The sequence below is a fragment of the Bos indicus genome, chromosome 26, assembly GCF_029378745.1.
Source record: "Bos indicus isolate NIAB-ARS_2022 breed Sahiwal x Tharparkar chromosome 26, NIAB-ARS_B.indTharparkar_mat_pri_1.0, whole genome shotgun sequence".
NCBI classification, from domain to species: domain Eukaryota; kingdom Metazoa; phylum Chordata; class Mammalia; order Artiodactyla; family Bovidae; genus Bos; species Bos indicus.
This window is the reverse complement of record NC_091785.1, coordinates 18966241-18979093: the sequence shown is the minus strand read 5'-3', so window position 1 is coordinate 18979093 and position 12853 is coordinate 18966241. Positions and strand designations below refer to the sequence as shown.

The following is a 12853-nucleotide window of genomic DNA, read 5'->3' as shown; positions in this document are numbered from 1 at the left end:
AGGTCTCAAGCACTGCAGGCAAATTCTTTACCAACTGAGCTATGAGGGAAGCCCATTTGTTGTTAAATTTAATGAGATCATTAATATGAAAGTGACTTTTACGTTGAAATGGGTAAGATAATGTCACGTTGCTTTTTGTTTTCTTCAGCAAAGCCTATGATAAGGGTTCATCACTGGCTGCCCACTCCCTTCCACCACTCTGCTCCCTATATTGCATCCCACGTGGGCCCTGTTGACTCTCACTTTGCTTAAGTCCACCTCTGATTCAGGAACGCTCATCAAATGCCTGGAGACCCCAAGACAAGGCTGCCAAAAGTTCCCGGGAATGTTCTGGGACTGATGTGTCCCCACCCTGGCCTGTCCAGGAGGGCTCTGAGCCCACTGCTCTGGTCGGGTGGAACCAGGTGGGCCCAGCCACTCCTCCCCAGCATTCCCCTCCGCCTTCCTGCAGGTACAACGGCCCCAACCTGGTTCTGAAGTATGACCGGGCCCAGAAGCGGCTGGTGAACATCGCGGTGGACGAGCGCAGCTCCCCGTACTACGCGCTGCGTGACCGGCAGGGCAACGCCATCGGGGTCACAGCCTGTGACATCGACGGGGACGGCCGTGAGGAGATCTACTTCCTCAACACCAACAACGCCTTCTCAGGTAAGGGCTGCGGGCCTTGGGCCTTCCCTGCTCCCACCTTCCTCCTCCCATCACCAGGTTACAGTCACCGGCTTCTCCAAGCCCAGGCCCTGCCACCTCCAGGACCTCGGTTTGTCCCAACAATGACCCGACAGAGACACCCCCAGGAGGCCCTTTCTTCTCTTATGCATGAAGCTTTTTCTCACCTCCCAGCCCCTGGGCCTGGCCATAGATGCCTTGAGCAGAAGACCAGTCCCTCTCCCTCAGAATTTATGTCCTGTTCACCCTCCAGTCTAAGCAGACCGCCCCCCCAACCATCCTCCTAAGTAACCCACCCTCCCTTCTCCCCCAGCTCCTGTGCGACTCAGTCATTCAGGACTTCTCACACCATCACCCGCAGATGAACCCCACCCCCTGGCATAGACCTCCATGGTACTTTCAGGGGGCCTTTCTAAAATGCTCTGAAATCCTTCAGGGGTCCCCACAGTGTTCAGATGAGCTCATTCTTTCACCCCACATCCCTGCCAAGCACCTGCTCCCTGCCAGACAGGAGGCCCTCGGGGCTGGGGACACAACTTGGAGGAAGACAGACCTGGGGCCTGTCCTAGCCCAGAGCACCATCCCATGTCACTTGGGCTCTTGTGTAAATGTCAGAAGGCCTGGCTGGGGCCCGAGAGCCTGCCTTGCTAACAAACTCTCAGGCGATACTGCTGCTGCTGGTCTAAGACGTCCTACATCCCAAGGAATGGCTGAGGGAAATTGATGCTCAGAAGGCTACATAATAGTAACAATGATGATAACTAATATTTTAGTAGCACCTACTGGGCACCAGGGTGGGGGTCTAAGTGCTTTGTCTTGTTCAGCTGCTCAGTCATGTCTAATTCTTTGAAACCCCATGGACTGCAGCACACCAGGCTTCCATGTCCTTCACTATCTCCCAGAATCATCTCATTTAAGTCTCACAACAGCTCAAGTATGTAGGTCCTGGTATAGCCCACTTTATAGTTGAGGAAACTGAGGCACAAAGAGGTCACGTGACTTGCCCAAGGCACACAACTTGTACACCCCAGGATTCAAACCCAAGTGTTTGACTCCAGATCCATCCTTTTAATTAGCACACTCTATGGCCTTACTCAATCTGAGGCCCTCGGGACCTAGTAGAGAGCCAGGCTCACAGTTGGTGTTCAGTATTCCATGAGTTGGGAGGCTGTATTCTTGGGGCTGCAGATAGAAGTCTGCTCCCATGGGGCCATACATCTGCAGGGAAGTCCCAGGCCACAGCTTCCTCCTGAAGGATGCAGGGTCTCATGTCCCTGTGGGGCCAGGTTGGACATGCCCTGGACTCTTCCAGATGGTGGCAGCCTCTTGGGTTGGTCTGGACCACACTGTGCTGTTCAGACTTGTGCATTCACTGTCCTGCACCCTCCCAGCCTCCTGGAGTCAGGTGGTCACCTGACTTTGGGGACCACCCTCCCTGCTTACACACACACACACACGCACACACACAGTGGCTTTACCCTGGCCTATACTGTTGCCCCTCCTGGTGTCTGAGCCCAAGCCAGGATCCAGCCCCAGACTGCCCTTGCTGTTGAGCCCTGCCAGTTGCCTGAATGGGAGGGGATGGGGTTGGGGCCAGCGCCAGAGGGAGGGGCAGGGGCAGGCAGAGCTGACTGGCTGACAGCCAGCCTTGTGCAGCCAAGAAACAATGAGCCACAGCCCCGAGTGGTGTTTTATGGGTTTTCATCTCATCTTGCCACCAAGTGAGGCCTGAGAGATAGTAATTATCCCTACACAAATATCAAGGCATGATTACCCAGCTGGATTTACTGCCCTCTCTCCAACCAAGCCAAGATTGGATTAGGACACAATTAATTGATGGGCTGATCAACTCTTTAATGTGGGGCAAGGTCAGGAGGGGAGCAGCGGCAAGGGATGCTGTGGAAGGGGTGAGTCCCCGGCTGGAGGGAAGCCGAAGTGGGGAGGACTGTGGAAGGGGGTGTTTAACACTGGCTCAGCGGGCGCGGTGCCAGAGGAAGGGGACAGACTCTTCCCAGTCACTGAACACAGAGCACCTGGGCTGGGACCTGTCAGGTGTCTCTGAAGCGGCAGCCCTCCCATGCTCTTCGAGCATTTCGTAGTGAAACCAAGAGCCACGGTGCTCAGCCCAGGCTGCACGTGAGACGTCCCTGAGGAGCTTTAACACTCCCAGTTCCCAGGGAGCATCCTGGTCAGTCCAATTGGAAAATCGGAAAGCTCTCCGGGTGATTCCCCCGTGCAGTCAAGGTTGACAGCAATACCCTAGGGTCATGTTGGTTCCATGCTCAGCCTAATCATCAGCCCATTCCCTCACTCACATATTCATTCACTGGATACGTACTTACTGAGCACCCACCATATGCCAAGCACTGTTCTAGGCACTGATGATGCCCCAGTGAATGAACTGACAAAAATCCTTCCCTCTCTCTGCAGTGCAACCTTTTATTTCTCTAGAAACCTGACCCCCCTCTCCTGGCCCTGTGGACTCTTAAGTTCCTCGAGGGCAAAGTCCCTGTGTTTGTCATTTTGTGCCCCATTCTGGTCCAGCCAGAACTTGAACATCCTAAGAGTACAATTAAAACTTAATAAATAAATCCAGGAAGCAGAAACAAGGCACACACCATTAGGCCTATGAGAAGGTTCTCCAACAGAGGAAATATGAGGAGAGGCAAACATATGGAGCCCCCAGAAGGTTCGCCTGGGAGAGGGTGGAGCTTGTCCCCCAGAGCTGGGGTGAGGATGACAGGGCCCTGCAGCCTTAGTCCCAGGCATGTACCTCCCAGTGGCCTTCTCTGGGTTTGAGTTAATTTTTCAGCTGAGTGATTCAGTTGATTCATCGACAGTGGGCGGGTTGTGGAGCCAGAACCTTTGTGCCAGGTCAGCACTTCCCTGGGTCCAGCTGGCATGAGGCTCAGCCAAGCCACTGCCACCCTGCCCACCATGAGGAACTTGAGATCCTCTCCAGGAGCCCCAGCCAGCCCACACCTGCCCATGGCTTATGACTGGGGCTCCCCCGGCCTGTGCCCAAGCATTGGAGGGACCTGGGGAATGGGGGCCCCTCCCTCTCCCTCAGCCAGCCTTAGGGAGTCAGCACTGGAGTCCCTGCAAGAGGGCTGGGACCCTGCATCCTGGCAGTGTCCTGTAGGAGTCAGCCTGTACAAACCTGGGATCTACCCCTCACTTCTGGGTCACCTTGAGCACCCAGGGTGCTGGACACTTCTCTGTCTCAACCCCTCACCTGTAGAACAAGCAAAATTGTATCAACTTCATGAGTTTAACTCCGTCCATAGACTGTATCCAAAGTCTTACCATCACCCACCACACCCCTCCAGATGTGAGTCCCTTGCCTTTCTGACTCCTTCTCCTCCCCTCTTCCTCTTGCTCGCCTCATTCCCACCTGAGGCCTTTGCACTTGCCGTTCCCTCCACCTGAAATGCTTTTCCCACCATTGTTCTCAGGACTCAGTCCTTCCCTTCATTCAGGCCCCTTCTTAGATGTGTCTTCCCTGTCATTCCCTATGCTCTTAACTTGCTTTATTTCTCTTTGGAGCACTTCCTACTGTCTGAGAGGAGGTTATATATTTGTTGTTCATCTTTCTACTCTTCTGCTAAACGCCATGGGGACAGAGACTTTGTCTTGTTTTCTGCTGTATCTCCATGACCAAAGAAATACTTATGCCACTTAGTAAACATTAATACATATATCTGACTGAACAGCTGAACTAGTGAATGAAAGTCACTTATTATGGTGTCTAGGATTTAATCCATGCTCTCTAAGCAACTGCTGTTATAATTCTGTGGGCTGAAGAAAGGCAGAGACTTTAAAAATGTCCTGGACAAAGGCACCATGGACCTCCCTCCCAGCTGCTTGAAGGAAGAGACTCTAGGAGCAGAAAGAAGAAAGGATCATCATGTAAATAAGACACCACACAAATGAGGGTGTCAAGTGCGTGCAGCTCAAGGGTTAATAATTGGAAAGTAGGTAAGAGGGAGGGAGCAGAGGAGGACTGACCACAATCCCAAGAGGCCTGAGCAAGGAAAGCAGCCGATGGCTTAACTGACCTGGAAAAGTACTACCGTTTCAGGCAACACGTAAGCCAGTGTTTCAGGCAACACCATTCTGGAAAAATCAGGTAGGAGCCTATGCAGGACAAAGGGGGATAAGAGCCTGCTCCAGCACCCCATCCACAATCCAGGAACCCAGGACCCCCTGCAGCTCCTGTTCAGAGCCCATCCCTCCAGGGTCCTGCACTAACTACCCACGCTGTTGTTCAGCTTGGCCCTGAGCTCTCCTCCCCATGTGACCTGCCTGGGGTTACAGCAGTGTGGTAGTAGATGGGCCAGTGTGGACTGTGAGCCCCACAATTTCATTCATTCATTCATTTCAGCAGAATGGTCACTGCCCATCTGCGGACCTCCCTCCTCTTCTACACAAATAGTACTACTCACAGTACTGCCCCTTACTTTTTATTTAAGAACTGATTTTGGACATTATGTCACAGCCACACACAGACAGCTTTCTAATTCTTTTTATGGCTGTATAGTACTCTATTATATAGATTTGCCATTCCCTGAATTGGCCCTCTATTGAGGAATATTTAAATTGCTTGCAAACCACCGAATGAATAAGCTTGTACTGCATGCCATTCTCCACAGCTGCAGGTATGTCTGTAAGGTAAGTTCATAGAAATGCAATTGCTGCATCGAAGGAGTATACAGGGGCAGTTTTGATAGGCACAGCCAAATTGTCCTTCAAAGGGACAGTCCTAATCACACTCCCATCAGCCCGCATGCCAGTGAGCATCTCCCATACCAATACTCTCACCACCTCATGTCATCATTTTAAAAAATACTTGCTAATCTGATGGGAGGAAAACTGGCATCTATATTCAGTTTTAATTTTCATTTTTCTTAAAATGAGCGAGGCTGAACATATTTTTATATATTTGGGTCTCTTGTCTGCTCAGAGGCTTTGCCCATTTTTTTCTATTGATTATCGGCCTTCTTCATATTGATTTGTAACACCTCCTTATAAATTAGGAAAACCAAGCCTCTGTCTGTAATACCAGTTGCACATAGTTTCTTCTTGTTTGTCATTTTTCTTCTGTCTTTGTTCATGGTGGGTTTTGCAATGCGGAACGTTTTTGTTTTTATGAGCTTGGATTTATCACTCTTTTCTCTGATGGCTTCTGAGCTCCGTATTATATTTAGGCCTTCAGTGGGGCTTTTGTAACCTCTCAGAGAAGAGGCATCAGTCACTGTGCCAGAGAGAAGAAAGGGAATCAGGGGCGCCTTGCACTTTCAGCCTCTTTTGCCTCCACAGCAGATGAGCCGTCTGCATGGAGCACACCCATTGTCCACAGCTCTTCACCCAGGTCCTGTTCCCACGATATCTGAGGATGCTCTGCACTTTGCTTCTCAAAGCATGTTTTGCCACTGAGCAGCACTGGCAACAGCTGGAAGCTCATCAATTTGCAGGATCTCAGGCCTCATCCCAGACCTACTAGACCAGAATCTGCATTTTACCAGGGTGGCCAGGACTTCTTGTGCCAGGTAAAGCCTGAGATACACTGCTCTGAGGCTCCACTCTCTTTTCCTAGGATCCTCCAAAAAAGTGAAAGCATTAATCGCTCAGTCATGTCTGACTTTTTGCAACCCTATGGACTGTAACCTGCCAGGCTCCTCTGTCCATGGAATTCTGTAGACAAGAATACTGAGTGGGTTGCCATCCCTTCTCCAGGGGATCTTTCTGACCTAGGGATCGAACCCAGGTCTCCTATATTACAGGCAGATTCTTTGCTGCTGAACCATCAGGTACTCCCAGGGAACTCTACTCAGTGCTCTATGGTGACCTAAATGAGAAGGGAATTCAAAGAGTGAATATGTATGACTGATGGACTTTACTGTACAGCAGAAACTAAAAATAATAGTTTATAGGACCTAAAACGGATCCTAGGGTCTCCTGACCCCCAGCCATATTTCCCTTAGACATAAGCTCCAGATTTTCAGCTCACCCAGCATGACCCCATTTGGGGAAATGAGCTCATGAACTGCTCAGGCCCCCTGCCCCCCACCACCATATGCCTCATTCCCATGTGGCCTCAGAAGAAGCAAGAATGGAATAAGGCTGTCAAAGTAGCACCATAATGCGTGTGAGCCCTGGGACTTTTCTGGTGGTCCAGTGGCCAAGACTCCACACCCCCCAGTGCAGGGGGCCCAGGTTTGATCCCTGGTCAGGGAACTAGATCCCACATGACACAGCAAGAAAAGATCCATCGGGCTGAACCTAAGACCCCATGCAGCCAGATGAGTAAATATATAAATAATTTTAAAAAATATATTGTATAGAGCCCTGAAGCCTATTTCCTCAGTCCTAACACAAAAAGAGGTTCCTCAGGGGCTGGGACAGCCTTCCACTGGCTCCTACCCAGCTATTTATTTACTTTTAGTTTCTGCTGTACATATATATCCACTCTTTTTAAATTTCTTTCCCATTTAGGTCACTACAGAGCATTGAGTAGAGTGCCCTGGGCTATACAGCAGGTTCTCATTAGTCATCTATTTTATATATAGCAGTGTATATATGTCGATCTCAATCTCCTAATCCATCCCACCAATCTCCCATTTCGCCCCTTCTTCCCTTTGTGGCAACAGTAGCTTTTTTTTTTTCTACATCTGTGACTCTGTTCTGCTTTGCAAATAACTTCATCTGTACCATTTTTACAGATTCCATGTATAATCGATACTACATGGCATTTGTCTTTCTCTTTCTGACTTACTTCACTTTATATGACAATCTCTAGTTTCATTCAAAGCCACACCAAATGGCTTTATCTCATTTCTTTTTATGACTGAGTAATATTCCACTGTATATATGTACTCTATCTTCTTTATCCATTCCTCTGTCGATGGACATTCAGATTGCTTCCGAGTTCTGTCTACTGTAAATAGTGCTGCAGCGAACATCGGAGTGCAGGCATCCTTTCAAATTAGATTTTCTCCTATGCCCAGGAGTAGGATTGATGTAGGTTGCTCTGTTTTTAGTTTTTTAAGGAACCTCCATATTTTTTTACACAGTCCACCCAACTCTTTAATATGTGGGTGGGGGGGTACTTTGCAGTCAGACCACAATTTGAGGCTCAGCATTGCCACTTAACAATCTTAGGTAGATGGCTTAAGCCCCTGAGCCCCAGTTTCTCTCTCAAAGAGTCTATCTTCCTTACATGACTATGGAAAGGACCAACTGAGCTAACGTGAAGGAAGCACTCGGCAGTTCTTTGGATTTCCCTCTTCTCCCTGGAATGGAGGAAGGAAGACTAAGGTCTGAAATTATCCTGGGGGTGGGGGTGGCATGCAAGTGGGACACAGGAAGCCTGGGTTCTTTCTTTTTTAAAATGTCCTTTGCCAGAGCCAGTTCTTTTTTCCCCTAGGGCCATCACTTCTTTGCTGGTTTTCCACTAAGTCTTATAAAGCATTTTATACTTAATGTCACAGTTGTCTTCTGGGGTGTGGCTTATTGAGGATTTGCAGTGGCCATGCCCTGTAATTACCTGGATGATGATGGTGGCGATCATGATGGTGGTGGTGAGGAGGAGGAGGAAGAAGATAGCAGTGGTGATGGTGGTGATGGTGATGGCAGTGTTTTTATTGTTCATTGAATTTATCATGAGCCAGGTATTGTTCTAAGTACTTTATTTACATTATCTAGTTTAATCCTCACAACAACCTGATAAATAGGCGGTCATTCTCATTATCCCATTTTATACACAAGAAAGACAAATTTATGACTTGTCTAAGTTCATCCCAGGCCCGGGATGTTGCTGGCTAGCTCCTGACCCTGCTGCTTGGCAGTAATCTCTTTGCCTTAAGAATGTAGCTGGAGGCTGAGCCCCCAGCCCTACCGTATGCACTGGCCCACGCTTCTCTTTGCCACCATTGTCAGACTCAAGTCAGGTCATCTCCCGGGTTGGGGGCAGCTCCTGAGGGAGGAGGCACTCAAGTTATCAATCCTTAGCGAGAGCCCTTTGTAGCCCAAACTCACCCTCCCAGTGGCTCTAGGATGACTTCTGGGGGTAGAGTTGGGTGTGCAGATGACAAGATGGTGAATTGAAGACCGTTTGCTCTAGGGACACCAGTGCCCTTGATGAGGAACTGCTCTGTTTTCTATTTGTCTGGTGACTCCTCCACTGCTGCCCCTTCTTCTCTCTCCCATGCCCAAATGTGCCCCCTTCCTGGGACTGAGTCTGTGGCCCTGGGCTTTCCCTTTTACTCCAGCTCCAGCCTCCTTTCCCTGCAAACTGCCATCTGTCATGTCCAGCGAGCTCTTGGGCATGCCTTCTTGGCCACCTTATGATCCCTGAAAATGCCAAGCTCCTGCTCCCACCCTAGCTGGCCCTGCCCCGCTTCCCTCACTCCCCCACCCCGTGGACTTGCTCTGACCCACCACACCTGGCCACGCCCTCCCGCCCTAGCCTCTGGAACCCAGCACTTCTCCCCACTTTCCCTGTTACCTCTCGTGCCTGAGCTAGTACAGAAGTGGCCTCCCCACTTCACTATCTCCCTTGTGAGCCCACACCTCACCCCACTGCCAGGTGAATCTTCCAGAAACATTGTCTTCCCCAGATCAGAAACCACCCGTGACCCCTTTGGCCTCAGTGCTGAATTAGCGGCTCTCTCCTGGCCTGCCTGCTTCTCCTCCTGCCCCTGCACAAGCCCTCCCCTCGAGGCATATTCAGCGTCCCCTCCATGTCTTTGTCTGTTTCCCTTCCTGCCCTTAGCACCCTCCCTCCTCCTCTCTACCTGATGAGCCGTGGGTGCGGTGCTCAGAAGTGCAGGCTTCGGAGTCAGAAAGACCTGGGTTTGAATCTCTCTGCACCACACATTGGCTCTTGGGGAATTAACCTCTCTGCCCCTCGATTTTTCCATCTGTAAAATGGGGCTACACCACTTCTCAAGGCAGTGTGAGATTCAGGCAAGATGATGATTGTAAAAAAAAAAAAAGTGCTTCGTGCAGAGCCTGGCTGTACTGGGTGCTCTGCACGCTGGAGTTGTGCTATTGTTCCTCTGATGCTTCCCGTCCCGGTTCAGGTGCCTCCTCTGTCGTGAAGCCCTCCCTGATCACTGTGACTGACTTCACAGCACCTCCGGATGTACTATCCTATCGTCTCTGCGGGGCTCTGCTAGTTGTGGGATCATAGGCAAGTCCCCTTGCCTCTGGAGCCTCAGGTCCTTCATCTGTAAATTGATCTTGAAAATAGTACTTGCCTTGTAGGCTTGTGGCAAGTGTTAGTGAGTGAACGTATGTGAAGCTCATGGCATATAGAAGTCACCGTAGGAATGTTAAGTAGTTTTATTTTTACTACAGTCCCATGGCATCTCCTTTTTGTAAACTTCCTGTCCGCTAATGAACTGTAAGCGCCCCAAGTCAGGGACCAAGACTCCTACTTCCCTGGGGCCTCTCCAGCACAAGCAGGGAGTGGTGGGCCCTTGAGCCTCCTCCACTGGGCCTTCCCACTGTCTTGCCACCTGGCAGCAACTGCCTTTCCATCGGGCTGGCTTCCCAGGTGATGCTAGTGGTAAAGAACCCGCCTTCCAATGTAAAAGACATGAGAGACCGGGTTCAATACCTGGGTTGGGAAGACCCCCTGGAGGAGGGCATGGCAATGCACTCCAATATTCTTGCCTGGAGAATCCCCATGGATGGAGGAGCCTGGCAGGCTACAGCCCATGGGGTCCCAAAGAATCAGACACAACTGAAGTGACAGCACACACACACTGAGGCCTTCTAAGCTCCCTTAGTGCCAACATGCCAGATTCTGGGTAGGATTGTGCCTCACAGGGGATGTGACCTCCAGAGCCCCCCACCCTGCCCTTGAACGCCCTCTGTTTCTCCCAGGCCTCTGCTTTCTAGGAATCTCCCCCCAGGACCCAGGAGAGGCCCTCTGCCTTCTCCTTCCCGAGCTGCTGCCCCTGACTCAGTGAGGGACCCTAGGGCAGAGTGCAGCTACAAGGAGCAGGAAGGTAGGATTACTCGCTGACATGGGCCAGGGGCCAGTGCTGGGTGTTTATTGCCAGTGCCATCGACCCGCACAGCTCGCTGTTTATCTGTCTTCCTGACACACCTAATTACCCAGGTTGCAGCTGCCAGAGCGTTTGCTCTTCCTAAATCATAGGCTCCCATCCCTCCTGTCGCCCAGGCCTCCAGGCCTCTGCCTGCAGAAGGCCTGCCATTGATTTTGCCGTTCCCATTTATGATCTACAAGGCTCTGCATCACTGTTGCACATTTTACCTTAATTAGTTTATTCTTCGGGGCGTCCCTGGTCAGCTCAGAAGCTAGGAGACTGGAACAAGGGAAGAGGCTAACGTGTCACCCTAACACCTCTGGCCACAAAGCCCAGAATCTGGCCCCATGTCAACACCCTAGGGCAGCAATTTGCACAGAACAGTGCTAGCTCTGCAGGATGCTAAGAGGTGAGCTGCAAAAAGGGGTGCCATGGCTGAGTATGTTTGGGAAAGGCTGGCTTACATGAAATTAAGCCTGTAATATACTGCAAGACTTTTCAAAGTTTTTTTTTTTTTTTTCCCAAAGTTTTGATAGACTGATGTCCACTGAGAATCTCCAAGTGGGGGATGAAAGGCTCAGTCTTTCCTGAGCTCAGATAATCATGAAATCTTTTCTCCAGGCAGCTCACAGAGACCAGGTTCCACTAAGCACACTTTGGGAAATGTGAGCAGGAAGAATCGGGGGTAATTAGGCAAATAGAGGGAGGATCAAGTCACCCTGGGCTCGTTTTTTTTCCTCTTGCCTAGCTAAGGCAGGGACTCAGAGGTTTGAGAAAATTTTCCTACTGTACGCAGAGGTGCCCATCAGAGGTCTGCAGAGCCCCCACTGCTGAAGCTGCTTTCTCATCCAGCCCAAGCTTTGGTTGAGTTTAATCCTTGGTCAAATTTCAGGGGGAACTAGACAAGCTGCTGCTGCTGCTGCTAAGTCACTTCAGTCGTGTCCAACTCTGTGCGACCCCAGAGACAGGAGCCCACCAGGCTCCCCCGTCCCTGGGATTCTCCAGGCAAGAACACTGGAGTGGGTTGCCATTTCCTTCTCCAATGCATGAAAGTGAAAAGTGAAAGTGAAGTCGCTTCAGTCGTGTCCGACTCCTAGCGACCCCATGGACTGCAACCTACCAGGCTCCTCTGTCCATGGGATTTTCCAGGCAAGAGTACTGGAGTGGGGTGCCATTGCCTTCTCTGAGACACGCTGAGGTGTAGTCTAAAGAGGCCCTGGTTTGACAGAGAAGGGCAAGGGTCGCTCGCTATTGTGAAGGCTGGGCATCCGGAAGCTGCAGAACCATCCTCGGAGGTCCCCAGGCATTAGAAGGCGATGACAAGGCTGCCACTTGCCTGGGGAGCAGCCGTGAGTATGGCAGTCCACAGTTCCTCTCCTGCAGTCCTGAAACCCAGAACACTCTGAAAGCCTCAAGTGCTTTTTTTAAGTTTGTGGGAAAGTGAATTGATAGCAAAACCTGTCCTGAGCTGATGTGAGCTATTTATGGGCTTTATTTATCCCACTTGGTGTGATATTCATATATTTCACTGCAGAAATATTAATGTGTTTAATTACAGGGTGTTGCCCTGGTTCCTGCTGGGGGTGTTATATAATAAATAGGGTGTGCATTGTGTTACCTTTCTGAAATGTGAAAGGGAAAATAATCTAAGTTTCTAAACATATCTGTTCCCCAGGGATTGTGACAAGGGCCTAGAGACCCAGGTGGTGCAGAGCAGCCAAGGGCCGTAGAGTTTTCCCCTGCAGTTCCCACAGCCATGCTGGGAGTGGGGAGGCCAGCTGTTACCCCCAACTCTCAGATGAAGAAACCAAGGCCCTAAGAGGATAAAGAACTGGCTTAGACAAATGGGAGTCAGAGCTAGACTTGGGCTCGGGCAGAGTCCACACCTGCGCTTCTGTCCTGATCGGGCTCCTCGGGAGTCCCAGTGAGCACCCACCCCCAGCCACGGCAGCTCTGGCAGACCCCCAGGAGCCCCAGTGGGCCCCCAGCAGCCACAACAGCTCTGTGCAGACCCTTGGGAGTCCCAGTGGGCACTCCCCCACCAGCCACAGACACCTGCAGGACTCCTGGATCAGCCTCCCGTTCCACTCGGGAAGGGCCTTCCCCTTCATGGAAACCGGTCTTTGCAC

General features: G+C 50.8%; 1 protein-coding gene across 3 annotated transcripts in view; it reads left to right on the top strand.

The window, feature by feature from the left end:
* The window catches only part of CRTAC1 (cartilage acidic protein 1), a 151938-nt gene that overhangs the window by 94707 nt on the left and 44378 nt on the right, over positions 1–12853 (top strand). For all 3 annotated transcript variants that reach the window (XM_070780608.1, XM_070780609.1, XM_070780607.1), the window contains exon 3: positions 452–648. In XM_070780608.1, coding sequence (XP_070636709.1) covers positions 452–648 — 197 coding nt within the window. The remainder of the gene's footprint in view (positions 1–451; positions 649–12853) is intronic.